The following is a 21338-nucleotide window of genomic DNA, read 5'->3' on the forward strand; positions in this document are numbered from 1 at the left end:
CCATTTGCCATTTAGAGCCTTTAATAGCCCAGCCCCAATGGCTCTTCCTAGCCCTGTGGCCCACTTCCATCCCTCATGCACTCCATATATTCCAGAAGGACTGGACCACTCACTGTTTCCTGCATACACCATCCCATCACCTTCCTGTGTCTTTGCATAGGCTGCCCTGCCTTGGGTACCATGCCCTCCCTCTTCATTGCCTCCCTGTGGAAGCCCCAGCTCCCCTGAAGACTCAGCTCAAGGGCCACACCCCACATGTGGCATTTCCTGGGTCCCTCCCCCATCCCTAGTAGTTAGAACCCCTCCCACCTGGACATTTACTTTTATTTACTTACCTGGGCACATGCTGCTCCACAAGGGCACAGCCATCATCATCTGAACATCTAGCCAGCATTAACAGAGCACTTTAAAGTTTTTATACCCTTTATAAACATTGTCTTTAAATGATCATCACAACCATCCTCCGAGGGAGGTGCTATTATGATCCTACTTTACAGATGCAGAATCTGAGGCAGAGAGACCTGTTAAATGATGTGCTCAAGGTAACACAGCTAGGAAGTATGTGAGGCAGCACTTGAACCCAGGCCTTCCTGCCTCTGGGGCTAGCGCTCTATGCACTGGGACACTGAGCTACCCGAGGGTTTAAGCTCCTTGAAGCAAAGAACTGTTTTGTTTTTCTTTTTGTATGCTTAGCCCCTAGAGCAAGACCTGTATATGGGTGGCACTTAATAAATGCTCATTAAATGGACTGGATTCAGTTTCCCTGTCTCTTCATTCCCCTTCTTCATTCCAACCACCCACAGCCTCCTGTAGCCTGGAGCTCTCAAGATACAACAACTACTGGCCGGTCTACATCTTTAAGTGTTTCTAACAAGGCCAGTCAGGTCAGTCAGTCAACAAACATTTATTAAGCTACTACTATGTGCCAAACACTGGGCTAAGTGCTGAGAAGATAAAGGAAGGCACAGACATGATTCTTGTCCTGAACGAGCTCACATTTGAAGAGGAAGTGTCCAACAGAAGACAGTCTGGGTGGGGCTGGGGGGATTGGTGGAGGTGGAGGTGAGGGCACACACAAAAGCAGGTTTGAGGAAAATGGTGGTTGTTTACTCAGTCCTATTCCATGCCCTTGCTCCTCCTCTTCTACCCCAGCCCCAACATGTGGAAAGTCAGGCAGGTTGAGAAAACAGAGGGAAATCAGCAGGGAAGGCCAGGAGACAGGGAGAAGTTTGCCAGAGAAGATAAGGAAGGTGGGAAATCCCATCCCCTCCCTGGCTCTTCATGATCTAAGCCAAGAAACCTTAAGGAAGGGAGTTTTTTTTTAAAAAATAATTTCAATAGAATTGGTTTCCTTTGTGATCCTCCACATTTTATTTTTAATCATAAGGGGGCCAGAGGCTTCCCCAGGCTGCCCCAGCAGTCTTTCCTGCAAACGAGGCTAAGGGCCCCTGTCCTAGAGGCTTAGAAGAGGGGACTAGGTCATTGTGGTGGGAGAAGGTGGGCAATCTGATGTTTGATAGCCATCAAAGTCCTAGGCTCAGAACTCCTACTTCCTCTCCAGTAAATCCATGAATCTCTCAGACTTCTCAGCTTAGTTGCAGGAATATCTGTAATTTTTTATGAAGGTTCAAGGAAGTCTGCATGGAAATGATGGAACCCAACTAAGCAAAGAGAATCCACCAAATATTCCTATGTGAAGTATTTCCTAATGGAAATCCAGAACAGCCTCTCCAAGGAGAATCCAGGACGGGAAGGAGAAAAACCTACTGACCCAAAAGACCCATTGGGCTTCCATCGCCCCAGCCAAAGGGGGTATCATCAAAATCTAGGAGATTTAGAAGAATGTCATGGTGAAAAACTCAGCCTTTAGAAGTACCCAGCAGCCCAGACAGGGCTCCATGGGGCCCAAGAGATCAGTCAATCAAATGTATAAAGTGCTTAATCTGTACCAGACGCATGCCAAGAACTGATGTGAGTCCGATGCGAGAGGAGGGCATTTCAGGAGCTCTGGCTGCCAGTTACAGGCAGGTAACGAGTAGAAACAGGTGTTTCCCTTGGCCAGAGAAGGGGATGGCAAAAGGGCACTGTCAGTGACCTAACCCTGACTGCTGCCCCCCTCTACCTGCTGCTGCAGTGAGCAGAGAAGTGAGGTGCTGCCCCAATTCTACAGGCACCCATAGGGTATTCAACTGCTCTGGGGGAGAGGAGAAGGCAACATGAGTATTCATCGTGCTGTGACCCAATTTAGAAGGGGCAGCCTCTTCTCTTCTTATTGCCTGGCCCCCACCTCTTGCCCCATGGAGTCAGTGAAGAATTGACTGGCCCCAGAAGAACAGTCACGATAAGAACCAGGGCGCAGTAAAGACCCCACTGAGGCACAGACTCTGTGACCACACTCTCTTCAACCCTAAATCCCATCTCTAATCAAGGCTCTTCCGGCAGGCCTAGGTTCATTCATCTCACTCTTGGGCTTCAGCATAAAGAAAGCCAGCTGAAGGTTGGCCAGAGGATCAAGGTCCACCTACCTTTGCCACTCACTGTCTGAGTGACCTTGGGCAGATCACTCCCTAGTTTGGGCCTCAATTTACCCATCTGTAAAATAAGGAGGCCAGACCAGAAGGCCCCTGAGGCACCTTCCTTAGTGGAAAGAACATAGCTTTGGGTGTCAGAGGACCGGGTTCAAATTACAAATCTTCCATTTACTACCTGTATGACTTTTACCTGAACCTCTCTCAGACTCAGTTTCTTCATCTGTAAAAAGAAGGGGCTGGACCATGTGGCCTATAAGGTGCCTCACAACTCTAAATCTACAGCCCTATAATGAAGAGCCAAGAGATTCCACAGAACTCTGCCAACTTGGGAATGAATTAGGTGGAGGATGCACCAGGTAAGGAGCCCAATACAGGAATGATGGATGAAGGGTGGAGGGCTCTCACGACTAGAATTTCTGGTGCAGAAAAAATAAATCTGTTTTGATTCAACAAAAAGTTCTCAGTGAAACCTCAGATTCCCATTACCATTGTCACTCATTTGCCACTGGGAAGTCCCTTCCGTGTGCAGATCTGCCTTCAAAGAGCTTATCCTTAAACTTCCAGAGGTGAATCTGGACTGGACCCAATGGTTCAGAATAGCATTTAAATGAAAATATGAACCCTATCAACCAAACAAGCAAGGGAAGATGTTTTTTAAAAATAACCACACATACAAAAAAAAAACACAACAAATTTTCTCACCAGACATAATGATGACAACCCACCCCCCCCCCTTCTGATGGCCAAGGATAACCTCCTAGCAGGGTTGCCATACTGCAGAGGAATAAGGAGGCTGAGGTAGAGGCTCACAGGGAAGCAGCAGCGTGAGCGCCTCTGATTGAGTCAGGACTGATGTGCAAACAAGGAAGGCATGTAGCTCTGCCATCCCTCCCCTCCGCTGACTCCCTTCGTCCATGGCATCTATTGGCAGTTTGCCAATGAAATCTCCAAGCTTCAACATATACCCATCATTGCTACTGAGAGGGATCATCTTCTCTTGGAACCAAGGAGCAAGCACAAGATTCCAAGGAGCCCAGGTGACATGGTGTAGAATGTTCTCATCAAAGATAACTGGGGATGGATTTGAGGACAGAGGCCTGGGTTTGAATCTTAGTCCTGCCACTCACAACTTGTGTGATTTAGGGAAGCCATGTCAGCACTGTGGGTCTCAGTAAAATAAGTCACCTGGACTCACAGAGTCCTTCCAGCTCTACCTCTCACCATTCTATGCCCTGATTATTTACCTAGGGCAGCTAGGGGGCACAGTGGACAGAGAGCTGGATCTGGAGTCAGGAAGACCCGAGTTCAAATTCGATCTCAGACTACTAGCTGCATGACCCTGGAAACATTAGTTAACCCTACTTGCCTCAATTGGAAAGTAAGCTGGAGAAAGAAATAGCAAACTACTCCAGCAGCTCTGACAAGAAAATCACAAAAGGGGTCACCAAAAGTCGCATATGGCTGAAAACAACTAAACAATGATTATTTACCTGATCGAAGCTGGCTTCAAGCTTCTAGATGTAGTGAGGGTTTTTTTTAACAATTTATGCAAACTCTAGAGATAATTTTAGTTGCCTGTTAGTCTGACTCATTGTCTATAAACACATAAATCACTCTCGTGTGCTATTCCATGGAAGGGCGGAAATAAATCTTGTTCTGGTCTCCACCCGTTATGTTCCAAGTGACAGGACGTGTTCTTACAGCTCCAAGGTTTGCAAAGCTCTTTCACGCTCATCAACCAGTCAATAAACTCACATTTGCTAAGCTCCTACTGTATGCCAGGCACCTAATACAGTGTCTTGTGGTCAGCTGATTAATGCAAATAGACCTGATGCTAGGCAAACAGGTTAAGGAAAATTTCCATCAGCACCCTCTGACCTGCTTCCCAACACCTGCCTCTCCTCTCATCGCCTCTCTCCATCTCACTCTCAGTCTACCTGGGGCCCCTGCTCTGATGACCCCCTCACCCCAGACCGTACGTCTTGGGCAGAGGGCTGGACCCTCCCCCCAACATAGAACCAATGCTCCCCCCTGCTACCCAGATGAGCCCGAGGCCACACGGCCTCAAACCAGGGAAGAGCACAGGGGGAGAAGAGGTATGGCTCCAGGAAAAGGCAGTAACACTGCAGAATAATGGCAGGTAAGGCTGGGCAGGTGCCACTGGGATGGGAGGGGCAGGCTGAGGAAAAGCAGAATGTGAGCTAAGCTGAGAGGCCACTGTGCATTGTGGGCAAGAGGGGCAAAGACTGGAGAGAAAATACTGTATGTGGGAAAAGCCCCAGAACACAAAGCCTGGCAAGGTAGGAGGGAGCCAGGTCACGAAGGGCATTGGAGGGAGACATGGGCATCTGACCCTAGAGGCAGCAGGGAGCAGTAGGTGTTTATGGGGCAGAGTATGTGCTAGGTCCACCCTCCAGAGACATTCTTTGACAGTAAAGCGGAAAAGGGAGTGGAGTTGGGTAGATATCTGAGGCAGGGAGACAATATCGCAGGCTGATACAGTGATCTAGGAGAAAGGTTATGCAGGTCAGTGCTTCTGTGAGAGACAGGGCCAGCCATTCGAGATGTTGGGGAGGAGGGAGGTAGATCCCAGAGAATATAACTGATTGGACGGACAGAGAGGTGGTATGGAGGTGGTCCACCTAGGGGACTGGGAGGACAGCAGTGCCCTCCATGGAGAGAGAGAAGTTTGCAAGAGGGGAAAAGATCCCGAATTCTGTTCTGGACATGCCAGTTTGACATCCCTATGGGACACCCAGTTGGAAATACTGAACAAGCATCTGATGATGGGACCGGAGCTCAGGAGACAGTCAAGGAATGGAGAGATGAAGAGCCCAGACTCATCAGCCCAGATGTGATCATTCGATCCATGGGAGCTGGTGGAGTTATCGAGACAGAATTTTCAAGAGAGAAGGCCGAGGGCAGAGTCTTGGCGTACGCACTGAGAGAAGCGGTGGATACAGAGGATGATGCAGTGAAGGAGACTGAGAATGAGCAGTTGGGCAGGGAGGGGGAGATCCCAGGAGCACAGGAATCAGTCCTAACATACCTCTCTCTGTGAACCAAAGGCACCAGCCTCCTTACGGTTCCTCACACACAGCACTCCATCTCCCAGCGTTGGCTGTTTCCCTCATCTCTTTCTTGTGGCTTCTCTGACGTCCTTCACATCTCACCAAAATCCCATCATCTGCAGGAAACCTTTCCAGTCCTCCTTTGTCTTAGGGCCACCTCTGTGAAGTTATCTCAGCTTCCCCTGACTCCATCCTGTTCACATGTAGCCAGCTGTATGCTATCTCCCTGTTAGACTGTAAGCTCACTGAGGACAGGAACTGCCCTTTTGTCTTTCTTCACATCTACAGTAATTAGTTAGCACAGTGCCTGGCACACAGCTGGTGCTTAATAAATGCTTACTGGTTTGCTGACTCAGCTTCGGTAACTGTGAAACCATGATTGTCCCTTTCCTATTGAGACCAAGCTTGCTGGCCATTAACATGGCCTTTTTCTCACTATTTTGAATATTTCACCTTTGAAACCGCATTCTTTTAGTAACCAAGTGAACTCATCAGGCTACCTGCCGTCTTTCCAAGCAGAGCAAAGGCCATGCTGTACCATACTTTGCTCTTTTCCTTTTCCCAAGTTTCTTATGTTTTCATGACATTCATGGACTTGGAAAACAGAGATACAAAGGGTTCTGGAGCTCCTTCCAGTGCCTGGCCATATACACAATGAGATCCTCCTTCTAAATTACTTATGAGGCCTTTTTGGCGTGGCCCTGAAACCCTCAGCATGAGATATTTTCCAGTGCTATTTGCTCAGCATCAATGGGTGAAAAAGAGAATTGTGCTTCTGTGAGGAATCCATCGGGCTTCCTAAGGGCTTATTTACTGTACTCTCAGGCAGGATGGAAAAAAAATGATTATTTCTAGAAAACAGATGGCAACAAGACAAAATATCTGTGGATCACAGTTGTTGACGGCAATTTTATGGCATATACAGATGTGTCAACTTAAATGCAGCAATTCTGTGACCGGTAAAATACATTTCGATACCCACAGATTAATTTTTCATAACACTTGGCTGCACCATTACTACACTTAAAAATTTTTGCCTTCAAAAGACATGACTTTATGATTATGATGCTAAAGGGAGTCTGTGTAATGTTCCTTTCAAGAGGCCAAGGGGAGTGTCCAGGGGTGTGGCCACAGCCCCTCCTTAGACGCTTGAGATAATCCAGAAGAAAGATCATCAGGGGTGCCTGAGCCGGGGTCAACGAACCTGGGTCGTTATCAATACTATTACTGTTGGTATTTGATAATTATACTTTACTATAATTGGTTTCCTTTGAAATCTAATTTTTAATGCATTTAAAAACATGCTTCTGAGGGCTTCACCACATCACTAAGAGGGTCCATCACAAACACACACACACACACACATATAGACACAGACACACACACACAGACACACAGACACACACACACACACACACAGTTAAAGGGGAAGATGCCTGGTTTAGAGCATAACCTACCCAGCTGCTCTGGAATCACCAAGCTCCCAAAGTTGAGTTCTTGAATTTACCGAGCAGGAGGCGATTCTCCCAAATCACTTCCCTACTTGAAGGAGTATGTGCCTGGGAGAGAATGTTGGGTTTGGAGTTGGAGGACCTGGATTGGAATCTTGGCTTTGTTTCTTACTGCTTGTGGGCAGCAAGAGGCTGCCCAGCTCTGGTTTCAAACTCCTCAAAGGTAAAATGAAGAATTGGGTTACATGCCCTAAAAGGTCCCACTCAGCCCTGAATCCTATAATTCTCTGCCATGCCTTCCTGGTCATGGAGGCCAACATTTAAGGACTCTTTTTCTTTGATCCTGACCACAGACTTCACAGGTCCAATGTGTCTAACAATGAGAAAGTAGAATGAGATCCCAAAGGCAATGGTGTTCCCTCTCCTGGAATGTCTGCAAGAACAGGTCAGATGGCCATTGATTTGGAGACCTTGTTTGGATATTGGTTAATTAAGGAAATCACTGAGGTCCCTTCTGAATCTAACCCACAATGTATGAGTCCATGGGACATAAGCAACTAGAGATCTAGGAGGCATTCAAGTAAACTGAAAATCCTCTAGAAATTCCACATACAAAGGCTAATACAACTTTATTTTTCTTTCCCATGAAAGAAACCCAAGGGATTGCTTCTACTTTCTCTCTCCCTCTGTGTCTCTCTGTCTCTGTCTCTCTGCCTCTCTGTCTCTGTCTCTGTCTCTCTCTCTCTCTGTCTCTCTCTCTCTCTCTCTCTCTCTCTCTCTGTGTGTGTGGGTCTCCCCTAATTAGATGATCTATAGTAAGGTCAGGTAATCCTGGAAAAAGGAAGTTGTGTTTTTCCAGGAACAACTATCATCATCCTGACACTAGCAAGCCACCCTCACTGCAGGCACAGCAGACGGGCAGCATTTTTGCTAATATTATTCATTTCAAACCGTCTCATATTTAATGACTTCACATAGACTTGTATTGGATAACTGCATCTACATTTTGCTATATACGTATGTCTATGTATGTGTAGAAATAAAGCCTCGCCAGCCATCAGAATGAAATCCCATCGTGGTTGGGGGCTGTTTCATTCTTGGCACTCCCTGATCCCCAGTACCTTGCTTGGGACATAATAAGTACATGAACACTTTCTAATTGACCCGATGATTGATTTTAGAGATGGGGCCTGACCAGGTTAAGTGATTCTCCAAAGGTGTACAGTCAGTTTGGAGACAAAAGCTGACCTAGAGCTGGCATAGAGAACCACGCACTTTCAGAGGCCAGCTAGGCTAAGCCTTGCCTTTACCAAGAAGGAAACTGAACCTTCCTCACTGAGTCTCATGCTGTCCAATTCAATGGAATTCCACAGGCACTTTGAAGTACCTACACTGTGTGCAGTAACACCCCATGGTAGGTACAGGTTCTGGCCAAATAATGCCAACTCCCTCAGGAAGCTTCTATTCAGTGGGAGGCTAGGAAATGAGGTTCCTCCCGTGAGATGAGGGAGACTGCTGCCCTTGAGAGGGGAGGCTTAAAGGCTTCCTGGAGGAACGGACATTTGAGCAAAGCTGAAGGAAGAGAAGGCCACTAAGGGGGAGAAATCAGGAGGAAGTACACTCCAAGAGGGTGGACCAGGGCAGGAAAGTCAACAAACCTTCAACCAGGCAATATTTATTAAATACTGTACAAGACCGTGTGGTCTGGGTAGGGCATACAAATACAGAACCAGAGACCTACTAGCATGCTCTAGGGCCAGAACCTCGAAGATGTGATATATACACACATACATACATATATGCACATGCATATATACATATACATGCTAGCCACGTATATGCATATACATACACATGTACACATGTGTGTGTGCACGCATACATTCTCATCGACATGATTCTTTACCATCTCTAAAAGTAGTTTTTTTTTTTGCCATTGATAAGGATTACTTACTTTTCTTTCCAGACACTATTTCAAGCATGAGCAAAGAACACAACTTTCATGCATCAGACACACTCAAGAGTTCTGGGAAAGAAGTCTAGGACACTCCCAAGAGCCCCCGGCTGCATCCAATACTAAACCACGCCAATGGGAAGCCAGGAGAAGTTCCCAGAACAACTCACAATGACAAAAATTGCCCTTTAGGCCTCACTTTTGGATCATTCTTCCCTTTCGTCACATCAGTGCAAGACAGGTAAAATTACCTCCACTTTACAGGTGAGCAAAGGGAGGCTTTCAAAGTGGAAATGACTTATTCAAGGTCATACTTTTAGTAAGGAGCTGGTCATACTAACTGATAGCTTCTGACTTCAATCCCAGCGCCCTCTGACCCAAGGAACTGCTCCAATGCCTCAGCATGGCCTAGAGGTGACTTCAGGTTCTCTGTCAGTGGAGTGTCCATTTTGGAAGGTGTCACCAAGTTCAAAGAGGACCCATTGACACCTGGAGTGTTGCTCATCGGATGATCTGCTGAGCTATATTCCAAGAGGGAGATTAGCAGAACTGGCTATCAAGAGAAGAATTGGGGGCCATTTTGTATCAAGGAGTTGAGGGGTCACAGTCTTCATTGGTGGAAGGAACACCCTACAGTGATAAAGCCATGGGTCTCCTGAAGTATGAGAAGCAGAGGGGCATTGCAAAGACCAAGAGATTGGATGCTAGGGACCAGGTTTCGAATCCTGCAGCTGCCACTTCCTACCTCTGTGACCTTGGGAAAGTCACACATCTCTCGGCCTCAATTTCTTCAAATGTCCAAAGTGTTAGACTGGCCAATCTTGAAAGTTCCTTGTGATTCTACAATCCCATGGCCTATAAAGTGCAAAGCTGGGAAGAACATTTTATATACCACCTATATACATAGGAAAAACACAGTAATCCAACCTAGGCCATGACGAATGGCCTTGATTCAAGGGATGTTCATACGTGAGCCATCAAGGTAAAAACAGCAGCTTACCTGAGTCGTAGGCAAAGTCTCTAGGTTCCTGTTTAATCATCAGAGGTGGGGGGAAGCTGGGGTTGGCTGCATTGCCCACCAGGGTGGTATGTTCATAAACCGGATCATGGTACTCCTGCTTAAAACCTTGGGGCGGGAAGGGGATGTTTGGCTCAGACATCTGGCGTTGGTACATTGGACGTCCTTCCCTTGGCATCGTAGGCAAAGGTGGAAAGGAATTACAAGGCTCAGAAAGCTGGCGTCGAAATCTAGGGCAAAAGGCAGAGTACACTGAGACCACTGGGCACTGAATTCAGGTGTGCATTTGGCCAAGATGGTACTGGGAGACTTAGGATCAACCCCATAAACATCGTGCCTCTCACCAAAGGAGAGACAGGAAGTAACCAAGTCACGGGAAACTGACCAATGAACAAATTCCAGTCCAGTGGAGTGCTTTGTTAAGCACCTACTAGGGGTCAGGCAATGTGCTAGACACTGGGGATAGAAAAGCCCCTCTAACAGCTTCCATTTAACTGGGAGAAACAACATGCATGGAGAAAAATCAAACAATATGTATAAATTCAAGATAATCATGCCCTTCACCATACATGACATTCTGCTTACCAATTCTACATTGGGAAGTTGTGCAGGCTGGGTCCCATGCCTGGAATGCTTTCCCTCCTCACCTCTGCTTCTTGGAATCCCTAGGCCTAGCCCAGACTCAACTCGAGTATGTTCTGATAAGACATCCTTCCTTCCTGACTTTGGCAAGCCTTAGCAAGAGCTTCCTCTATCTGCTGTATTTATTTATCCATGCATGGGCTGCTTCCCACAGCAGAGACAATGCTCCTGGAAGGCAGGGCCTATTTATTTTATTCCCTATCATCTAACACAGCGGCAGTCACATAGTAGGTGTTTAATAAAGGTTCATTAACTTGGGCTGGAAAGACTAGCAATAAGAAATGGAAAGATTAGGAAGCACCTTGGGGTATAAACAAATGGCCTTCTAGAGACCATTGATGAAGGAAGTAAGTTACCCAAACCCTGCTGACCAAGAGGTAAGGGCCTCAGAGTGCCCTGAGACACTTCTATTTTAGACATGGCCCCTGCGAGAATTTGTTTGCTTGACTTTACTCATATTTGTTACAAAGATTTTGTTCTTATTTTGTTCTGTTTTGTTTTCCTTCCAATAATGGGGAAAGGTGAAAAGGAGAGAAAACACATTTTTATTAATTTGGAAAAAATAAATTAAATTATGTTTAAAAAGAAGGCAAATTCTTAAGCATAGGGACAGCTTCATTTATTATATTTCATGACAGTGGCTGGAATACAGCAGGTGTTTAATAAATGTTTCTTTCAGAATAACCCACAAGTATTTGAAAACATTACCAAGCAGTTCAAATAAACAGGCCCCCACATTTGAATAAAGACATTTAAATTGAATAAACCTCTACTAAAACACATCTGAGACTATTCATTTCAGAAGCTAGCATGGCCACCCCAGTGAGTCAAATGGAAATCTGAGGAAAGGCAAAAAAGGGCCACGCTAGAGAATCCATGTTTCAAGGGGAACTCTGCCCTGTCAGAACAGTGTCCTGCCAGAAGGGCCTCCAAATTCTATGGACACCTAGCAAAGCAGCTTCAGCAGTTCCATGATGTCCCCCACAGCTGGGCTCAGTGACACACCCTGACCTTCCCTGATCTCCTCTATTTTGCCGGCCCCCCATAGAGGATGAAATTGTAAATTGTCGAGGAGGGAATGAGACAATTGCAATAGTTAGTTAAAGGAGAGCCCCGAATCAGTGGTGAAGGCTCAAAGGGAGGGTAGAGTCCTGATTTTTACAGAACTGAGCTGTCAGTGTTTTGCAAGAGCCGACTGATGTTGGTGCTATGGGGATCATCCACTTCTCCACCTGAAACACACATACACTGGTAAAGACGAAGCTTTGGCCTCTCGGGGACGCTTTCTCCGGAGACATGAATGTGAGCAGAAAAGGACACAGGCCCTCAAGCTCTCTGACCAAGACTGACAGTGTAAGCAAAGCACAGGCATGTGCTGACACTCCTGAGCTCTAGCTGGGGGAGTCCAAAGCAGGCCAGGAAGGGCTCCAGCTCTGGCCAGCACCACAGGGCTAGGGAAATGTGCCAGGGGGTTGGCCAAAGGAAAGGAGGCAGGGTGCTGGCTGGCAGGCCACTGAGCATTCCCAGAGCTGGGTGGGGGGCCAGCTTGGGGACAGAGCTTCTCAGAGAGGGGCTGCTTCCAGAGCATCTTTGCCATGTACAACCGAGAGATTGTTGCTTTCTGGCCCCAGCTCTCCCAAGAGCTCCTCCAAGTAGACATCCGGCCTCAGAGATTGGCAGCTGGTGCCGGCCTCCACACGCAGGGAGGGGGCCGAGGGAAAGGACCCCGCGCCTGCCCTGGTGGTTCCGGGCCGGCTGTTCCCAGTCTCAAATACTCAATTTCAAGTAGAGATACTAAAATGAACTTGGCGAAGAGGCTGTCGCTGAGGTAACTTAAATATTAACTAGAAGCCTGCTCAGCAAACCATATAATAAGGAGGTTCTCCTGTGGTGCAGGGCATACTCAGCGCTCATCTTTCCATCACATTTTATGGCTTATAACAGTTTCAGGGGCAGTTAATGCAACTATCATAATGCCCATTTTAGAGATGGAGAAAGGGGGAAAACAGAGTGAAGGTACTTGTCTGAGGTAAGAAAGACAGTGAACATCATCACTGTGATAAAACGGAAGCGCCCTGGAAACGGAGTCACAGGCTACGGCTTCCAATGCCTGGGCTTCTGGTGTGACCTAGGCCACCTCACTGACCCCTCTAGGCCCCGGCGGACTCCTCTATAAGGTGAAGAGCTATGATCTCAAGGGCGCTGTCAGTTGTAGAACTCAAGAGTCCCTGATAAGAATCCATGCTCACAGTGGCTCGCTTGGTCCTCACAACAACCCTAAGAGTTAAGGGTTATTGTTACCCCCATCTTTTAGATAAGGAAACTGAGGCACACAGAGGTTAAGGAACTTGCCCAGGGTCATTCATACAGGTTACACATGGAAGAGCTGAGATTGGAATCCACATTATCCCACAAACTCCAGGGCACTTTGTAGTCTGGGAAGTCTCTGAAGCAGGACTGAATTCTGGTCTTCCTGACACGCAGTCTAGTGCTCTATCTTCCCAAAGCCTGTCCTATCTAACCAAGCTAGAACCCCTCCTAGGATGGGCCAGCCTGGAGGCAGGCAGCATGGAGACTGTCCAAGAGTCATCACGCTCCATTCAGAGAAGCTAATTATGGGACTAGATGGACTGAAGGCTGAGGGATTTCTTGACCAGAGATTCTGGCCAACCTGTCCTGGGCTTGCTCTCCCCATTGGTGGAAGAAATAAAGAGGGCAGTGACCACCAAGAGACAAGATGGACGGCAGAGACCACAGGTACACCGTTCATTTCTGTATCGCTCTGCTCCTCCACCATGATGTACTGGAGAGAGCGAAGGCTTCTCAAGGGCAGGGCTGGGTTGTTCTCAGTCTTTGTGTCCCCAGCACAGTGTCTGGCACGTAGGGAGAACTTAATAACATTACCAAATTGAGGTGAGTTGATGGCACTGGGGCTGAGCAAGTAAGCAATCAGTAAGCCCTAATTAAGGGCTAATCAGGAACCAGGCCCTGGAGATGAAATAAGGCCTCCTGGCCTCCAGAAACTTACATTCCAAGGACAGAGACTACGTTCCAGCAACTTTGTACAGACAACACCCATGCAGAGGAGCCCAGAGGTGACTGCAGAGGGGCCAGTACTAACGCTGGAGGGGGAGAGGGCACATCAGGAAAGCTTTCCTAAAGAACAGGGAGTTTGAACTGAATCTTAAAGGAAGAGGTAAGAAGAGGAGAGAGTGTATTTCAGGAACAGAGGACTGCTCGGGCAAAAGCCTGGAGGTGAGAGATGGATTTCTGTGTGGAAGGGAGCCCTGTATTCCAATTCTGCCTTTATTTACCAGCTATGTGCACTTGTCATTAACTGCCCTGAACCTCAATCTTTCCTCTAAGATGAGAGATGGATGATATGGTGTTCACAGGATATAATCTCAGCCCTGTGATGTGCTGAGATTCAGATATAGACCTAATGCTGCACGTATACCTGCGGGCACAGAAGAAGAGAGGTGTAGACACACATTAAACAGTTTAATAAGATAATCTAAAGGATAGATAAGGTCATTCAATTTCAGAGCAGGGAAAAACCTACTTTTAAAAATACTTTTCACTTGAAAATTTTGTATATACATAGAATGTGAGTGCTAAAAAAAGGAAAGGAAATTAAGTAAATTTACTAGAATCAGAAGTAATTCCTTCACAAGAAACCTGTGACTATGGTACAGCAAGGTCATTTTTGAAGACACACTCACCTGCCTATGGCTAACAAATAACTCATCTTCTTGGCTAGTATGCAGTATTAGGAGAGCTGGGGTGGGAAGCCCGCTGATGAGCCCTTCCCCTCTTCCTTCTCCCTCCACCTCCCACCCACCCCTAGCCACCAAACAAGGCTATCAATGGTGAGAACTTCTGTGTGTGAAGCCTCCAAGCCACAGTTACCTGTGGTCCATTGGGTAGGTGTTGTCCTGGATGGGTTGGGATGGTGGGAGATGAGCAGGGAAGGCCCGATCGGGCTTAGGAGTGTGAGCTGCATTCGGAGAAGCATGATGCAGGGGAGACACAGGAGTGCTGGACGGCGTTGGGGGGTTGGAGGGCCTCATTCCCACTTGCGGCTTCTGATCATAGGCACTAGCAGGGAACAAACAAGAGCAAGACTTGGTTTCTCTGCATCGAGAGAGGAAATGCTTCCTACCGGAAAGGGAAAATCAGTCTTCCTAATGCTAAGGACACAATGAAGAGGGCAGAAGGGACCTTTCTGTGTGGGACACGCTCCCCCACCACCCTCTTCCCCACCCTCCTTGGCATCAAGAACAAAACTTAGCAATAAATAAATAAAATATCTCTATCATGATCATGTACCATATTCTGCTGAGGTGTACTGTGCGCAGTATATAATGTGGGCTGGAGATTATTTGACATTATCTTATAAAGTGTGTGTGTGTGTGTGTGTGTGTGTGTGTGTGTGTGTGTGCACGAATATGGGGTCTTCTTAGTGCTCTGTTCAATGCATTCCCCTTGCACCCAAAGGTTCTGTGCTGACCTTGGCCTTGGCTAAGCCTCTCAGGGCTCCAGAGGTGACCCCAGCCTGGCCGGCTGTGCCCCTTACCTGACATTGTAGAGGCACTTTTCTCCATAGCTGAATTTAAAGGGCTGCTCTTGACTGCAGGCCGAGCCCAGCTCTGAGCATGGGCTGTGGGGCTCTTTCTTGATTTTCAAGGGGAGGCCATGAAAAGCCACTGGGGAAAAAGACAACAAACAGACAGACACAGAAAGAAGGCAGATGTCATTAAGTTGGGCTCCAAACCATAGCACTCAGTGCATGTCTCCACTGGCGTGAGGTATCACCAATGTGGGGAAGGTAATGCTCAGCCAGTAGAATATACCACAGCAAAAATGGAGAGAGACAGGAGGGAGGGAGGGGGTAAGAGAGGGGGAAGAGAAAAGGAGGGACGGAGAGAGCGAGGAGAGAGAGAGACAGACAGAAAGACAAACAGAGAGTCAGACAGAGACACAAGAGAGAGACAGAGACAAGAGAGAGAGGAAGGAAGGGAGAGAGGAAGAGAGAGAATGAGAGAGAGAGAGAGAGAGAGAGGAGAGAGAGAGAGAGAAGAGAGAGGGAGAGAGAGAGAAACAAAAGAGGGAGAGAGATAAAGAGAGGAGAGAGGAGACAGAGACAGAGATAGAGAAGGAGGGATAAGGAAAGGGAGGGAGGGAAAGGAAAGTAGGAGAAAGGAAGGGAGAGAGGCATGGAAGAATAAAGAAAGGGAGGAAGCAAGCAAGGGAGAGAAGGAGGGAGGGTGGGAGAGGGAGAGATTTCTTTGGAAGTTAAGGGAAGAAATGAGCCCTTGTTCAATGCAGTCTAATCTATCATCACTTTTCTAGTTCAAATGAATGATACCCTGAGCCCCATCCCATCATCCCTGAGAAGGCAGCAGCCCTCACAGAGGTGTTGGCATCCCCACAGTAAACAACATTACAAGCTGGTGACTCCACTTACTTTCCAGGAAGAAAAACTCTCCTAGTAAATGCCACAAGTAACTTGTGGTTGACAACATGACAATTCATTTCAGACATTACAATTTTAAGTATAAGTAATTAATTTCTTAAATAGGATCAAAGTTGAACATGTTCAAACTGTTGTCTTCGGTGGATATAAAATCATAAACTTTTAATAAAGTCTGAGAGCATTTCATAGTAACAAGAAGCCTAATGGTTGATGTGGCTCGCATTCGAGAGGTGGAAACTACTTTATAGACACTGTTTCATTGGATCCCATGCTTAGGGAGGGAAGGGCCAATTGCCATTTCCAAAGGGGGGACCTTTGGAAGGCAACATTCCTTGTTCAGAGTGCCACAGTTGGTCAGTGCCTGAAGCAGGATTAGAACCTGGGTCTTTCTGCCTTCATGTGCGGCCCCCTCTTTCCTAAGCAAGCCCACCTTAACAACACCATACCTACTGTCACTCTGTAGGGATCTGCTGTGAGCATCAACCTCCTTTCAAAGAAAATGAAGCATTTATCCAGGATGACTATGGTGCACAAGGAATTCCCTTATGCCTAGCAAGGAATGAGCAAGTTCTATTATGTGTCTGTTAGATGAAATCTAATTTATGGACGTGTTCATTAAGAAGTTCTCAGGCTCTGTTAAATTTCCAATATGGCCCTGAGGGCACCATTTTTATCCAAGCCTAAGCACAAGTTAAACATTTTAAGACACTAATTGAATAAAGTATCAAGATTCTCTTTAACTTAGTGGTACACCAGTGAACGGTTTCCACAGAAAGGACGGGTGTACAGAACACAGACGCTGGAAACTGTGGGCACGGCAGGCCCCAGGCTTCTTGGGATGCTCCAGGGCAACCCAGAGGAAATCAGAACAATCAGTTTACCCATTCAGATTTATTAAATGCCTACTATGTGCCAGGCACTGTACAAAGTGCTGAGCACACAAAAGAAGAAAAAGACAGACCTTGGCCTCAGGGAGCTTACAATTGACTGGGGAAAACAAGAAGCAAACAATTATATGCAAAGTGAGTAATAAACCAGATAAATAAAAAATAATTAAAGAAAGCAAGGCCTTGGAATGAAGAGGAGCTGGGGCAGGGGGACTTTAGCTGGGACCTGAAGGAGAGGAGAGGAAGAAGCAGCACATTCCAGGCCTGGGGACAGCCAGAGAGAATGGCCAGAGGTAAGAGATGGAAGGTCCTGTTGGTACAACAGCCAGGAGGCACCCAAGCTAGGAAACATTCTTCCTGACCCATGGCTGGAGGATTAGCCTGTATCAGTCCCTTCCACGCACACTCAGAAGTCTAAACATGCTAGACTCCCTTCTTCTAAACTAAAATGAGACTAATTTATCAAAAGTCTACTGCAGGCCGAGCCGTGTGTGGGAATCCTCATGCCTATAGAAACTGGGCCTAGGCCCAGAAATGTCCACTTAATCACACGCGTACTCCGTTGGTATGTCCAGTCTGACGATCATTCCCTGGAGCAGCTATTTAGCATCATTAGCCAAATCAGGAATGCAAATGAGTCTGAGTTGGCTCATTTATTTATATTATATATATAATATGTATTTAAGTATATATATATATGTATTTAAGTATATATATAGTTATATGTATGTGTGCAGTCACATATACACACATATATACACAAATATATATACATATACATATGCATACGTGTGTGTGTGTGTGTGTGTGTGTGTGTGTATACACACACATTCTGTGAGTGGGAGAAAGGGCAAAGAATTCATAAGAATTCTTAATGATACACAGTACAATTTTAATGTTTCCAGATAGCTTTTCTCTCTTCCTTGGTACCAATTCTCTAGAACGAGAATTTTTTAATTTAAGTTTTTGGGGGAACTTTAGAGTCAACAATGAACCCAAACATTTCATCATCACATTGGAATTCTCTCTGGCACTTAGTCTTCAGTGGAAGATGGTCATGGGAAAGGCACCACCTTCACAGCCTAGGTTGAGGCCAGGGTGGATAGGGTGGCACAATGAGTGAGCAAATACTGGATGTGGAGGACCTAGGTGCAAATCTCAGCCCTATCACTTTCAATACAATGGATGCATGTAAAACATTTCAAAAACCTTAAAGCATTAGTTACATCAGCCTTTGGTGTAGTTTTTCTTATCACTATGGTTTACCAATGTGACCTTGGGTACCTACAGGAAACATGGCACAGTAGAGAAAGAGGAGGAAGGAGAAGAGAGAAAGAAGGGGAAGAGTAGGAAGAGGAGAGAAAGAAGAGAAGGGAAAGAGGAGAGAAGAGAGAGAGAAGGGGAAGAGGAGGAAGAGGAGAGAAAGAAGAGAAGGGAGGGAGGAGAGAGGAGAGAAGAGAGAGAGGACAAGAGGAGGAAGAGGAGACAGAAGAGAAGAGAAGGAGGAAAGAGGAGAGAGAGAACTGCTGGATTGGAAGAGGACATGGGTTCAAGTGTGCAGCTCACCCTTGGCTGCCACGTCTTCTGAGGTAGAAGGAGAAGACTGGACTACACAGTCTCTGAGTGCATAAAGGGCTGAATTACTTGGCCCTGGAAGGCCCAACCAGCTCTCATCCTCTACCCTCTCTAGCCTCACATTCCCTGTGTGTGTGAGGAGGGGGTCAGACAGACTCTGAAGTTTGGTCTCCTTCTCCATAGTGGGCCCTCTAACGTCTTTGGGCCTCAGTTTCCTCGTTTAGAGAAAGAAGGGTTTTTAACAGAGGCCCCTGAAGTCCCAAATACTCCACTCCTCTGATCTTATGAATTTCAAGACTGGGTCAGGTTCTCCACCTCTCAGTCTCTGCCCCTTTGGCTTCATTTGAAGGAGGGCAGGTTTGGCCTCTCAGTTCCCATCCGGCAATCCCGCCCTGGGCCTGGGATCTCAGAGGTCTTGGCCAGCCCCGCTGCCCCACTCTCCCTCCACCAGGGCTAAGCAGCAGCTGACAACAGACACTTTTCCAGCTTGTGAGCAGGACTATGAGTGAGAGCGGCACATTCATTTTCAACAATTTGCTTTACCTTCCCACATGGAGTTGGTGCATGTAAAAGGCTGTTAAGTACTAAATTATTCCTTATCAAATCACCATCATTTGGAGTCATGATCAACACTAATTAAATTCCTTCTCGGAGCCGGCTCCAGCCTGCTGCTGCGGGGCTGCGAGGGATGCCTGCCTCTCCACTCTCGATGCCTGGTGAAAGGCCACAGGCCCCAGTCCTTGGGCCTCAGGGGCTTCCTCTGCAGGACAGCCTTTCCTTTCCCTTCTCAGTGGGCAGGGGGGTCAAGCGGGCAAACGCTCCCATTTCCTGTGGCCAGAGAGATCCTCGTCTCTGCCTTCGGCAGCTGCCACTCACCGAGCAGATCCCCACCCTCGTCTCAGACACATTTTCCAAGCCGACTTTTGTCACCCGTAAGGCCTCCACAAAGGCATATTTTAGGGAAGGGGAGTCAAGGAACATCCCTGAAGCCGTCGCAAGGCCTTTTTCCTCTGATGCCTGCTTGACCTTTCTAGCCGCATCTTAGAGTAGACTAATGATTACTGAGTTGTTCTAATCGTCAGCTGGAGGACTTCAAAATGCCAAGCCATAAAAAAGTCACACTTCCCCTCCAACGAGCCACATCTACCTTCTGAGTTCACCCTGGGTTACAGCTTTCCTTTTTAAAGCATTTTTCTAAAGCGTTGTAATTGTTCGCATACCCCCATTTTTACATTTTAAAATGAAGCCTGTGCAAGGCTCCCTTCTTCCTGGAACACTGAGATCTGCTCTGCTTCTCAAGTTAAAATAACCTAGCACCCAACCCCAAACCCAGCTGATAGGAGAAACATCAGAAAAAAGCCCACTTAAGGCCAGACGACACATAAAGCTACTGAATAGAGAATGAACCCCACAGAAGATACAATCTTAGCCAACGTTGGCAGTTAGATGCTGCTTCTATCTGCAAAGGGAAGCCAGGCAGTGCAGGTTAGATTGGATTGTCTAATTCTGGTATTGGGGAACGATAATGAGCAAACCTATGAACCAACATTTTGGTTCTCTTATGCTGTGAAAAAAAATAATTTAATTAAAGACGAAACAGCAACAAAAAGTGTTGCCTGAGTCTAGGTCCCTGCTGTGAACACAAGGTATGAAATTCAAACATACTGGGGCTCTTTCCCTTACTCCTGAGCACCTGGGACAGGAAATGCCTCCTATCTAATCAAGGGACCACTGCGGATGGCCGAAGCCTTTCCCCTATAGCAGACTCTAGCCAGGGCTCAGAGTAATGTGATCATCTTTGGATTTCTGGGGGGTGTAGGAAGTCCCTTCCTTAGTGCAGGTTGTGCCCCATTTATACCTTAGACTCTTTCGTGCAGCTCAGGGATGGGAAATGCTTGGACTGTGGACCTGCCCCCACGGCCATCAAATCCAGCATTTATCTAATGCTTTCCATGTGTGACTTCACTTGCTCCTCAGAAGCACCCTGAAAGGCAGGATGCTAAGTGATTTGATCAGTCATGCAGCTAGTGACTAAGGCAGCATTTGAATTCAGACCTTCCAAGGCCAGTGATCTTCCTACTCTCCACATTAGATGACTGTAACACCAATCTTCACCCAGTATGACACTGTCCTGCAAACTAGGGTTGGAGGCAGAGCTGTAGATAGCCAAGATCAGAAAATCCCTGGTCTATTTCCAAGGCTCCTGCCTCCTAGGTTCAGGAGCATGGGCAACTCACTGTCCTTCTAATCTCAGCTTCTTCATCTGTGATACGGGAATCCTGCTTCCAGTCTTCCTATCGACAGGTCTGTTTTCAGAACCCAAGGGCATATGTCAGGTGCACAGTCCCGGTCACCTCTGGTGTGCTGGAGATAGGGAGGCTAGGGCTAAGCATGGAGTCAGCCCGTGTACCTGCAAGGCATTCTGGGTACATACACTCAAGACGCTAACTGATGAGAAATCTGATTGTTCCTCTTGGTCCTTTTTTTCTCCTCTTTCTGCACAACTTTGTTTTCCTTAAGTATTTTCCAATAATGCGTTTGATCATTAAAAGCATTTTAAAATTATCCTTACTATATTACACTAATGGGTGAAGTCTAGTTTGGGAGAGGAATAAAAGGAAGCAAAATCCCTTTTTAGGAAAGTGTTTCTATTAGCTTAAAAGCTCACATATCTATAGAGCTTTAGAGATTACAAGAACTTTACCTTGGGACAACCCTGAGGCAGGCAGCACA

General features: G+C 46.8%; 1 protein-coding gene across 4 annotated transcripts in view; it reads right to left on the bottom strand.

The window, feature by feature from the left end:
- The window catches only part of ETV1 (ETS variant transcription factor 1), a 90366-nt gene that overhangs the window by 28642 nt on the left and 40386 nt on the right, over nt 1-21338 (bottom strand). For 3 of the 4 annotated variants that reach the window (XM_036762115.1, XM_036762116.1, XM_036762117.1), the window contains 3 exons: nt 15244-15373; nt 14577-14765; nt 10008-10255 (listed from right to left, as the gene is read on the bottom strand). In XM_036762115.1, coding sequence (XP_036618010.1) covers nt 10008-10255; nt 14577-14765; nt 15244-15373 — 567 coding nt within the window. Of the gene's footprint in view, nt 1-335; nt 350-10007; nt 10256-14576; nt 14766-15243; nt 15374-21338 lie in introns of those variants that run through there. The other variant, XM_036762118.1, reaches the window with a different exon arrangement.

Source organism: Trichosurus vulpecula, chromosome 5 (assembly GCF_011100635.1).
Source record: "Trichosurus vulpecula isolate mTriVul1 chromosome 5, mTriVul1.pri, whole genome shotgun sequence".
NCBI classification, from domain to species: Eukaryota; Metazoa; Chordata; class Mammalia; order Diprotodontia; family Phalangeridae; genus Trichosurus; species Trichosurus vulpecula.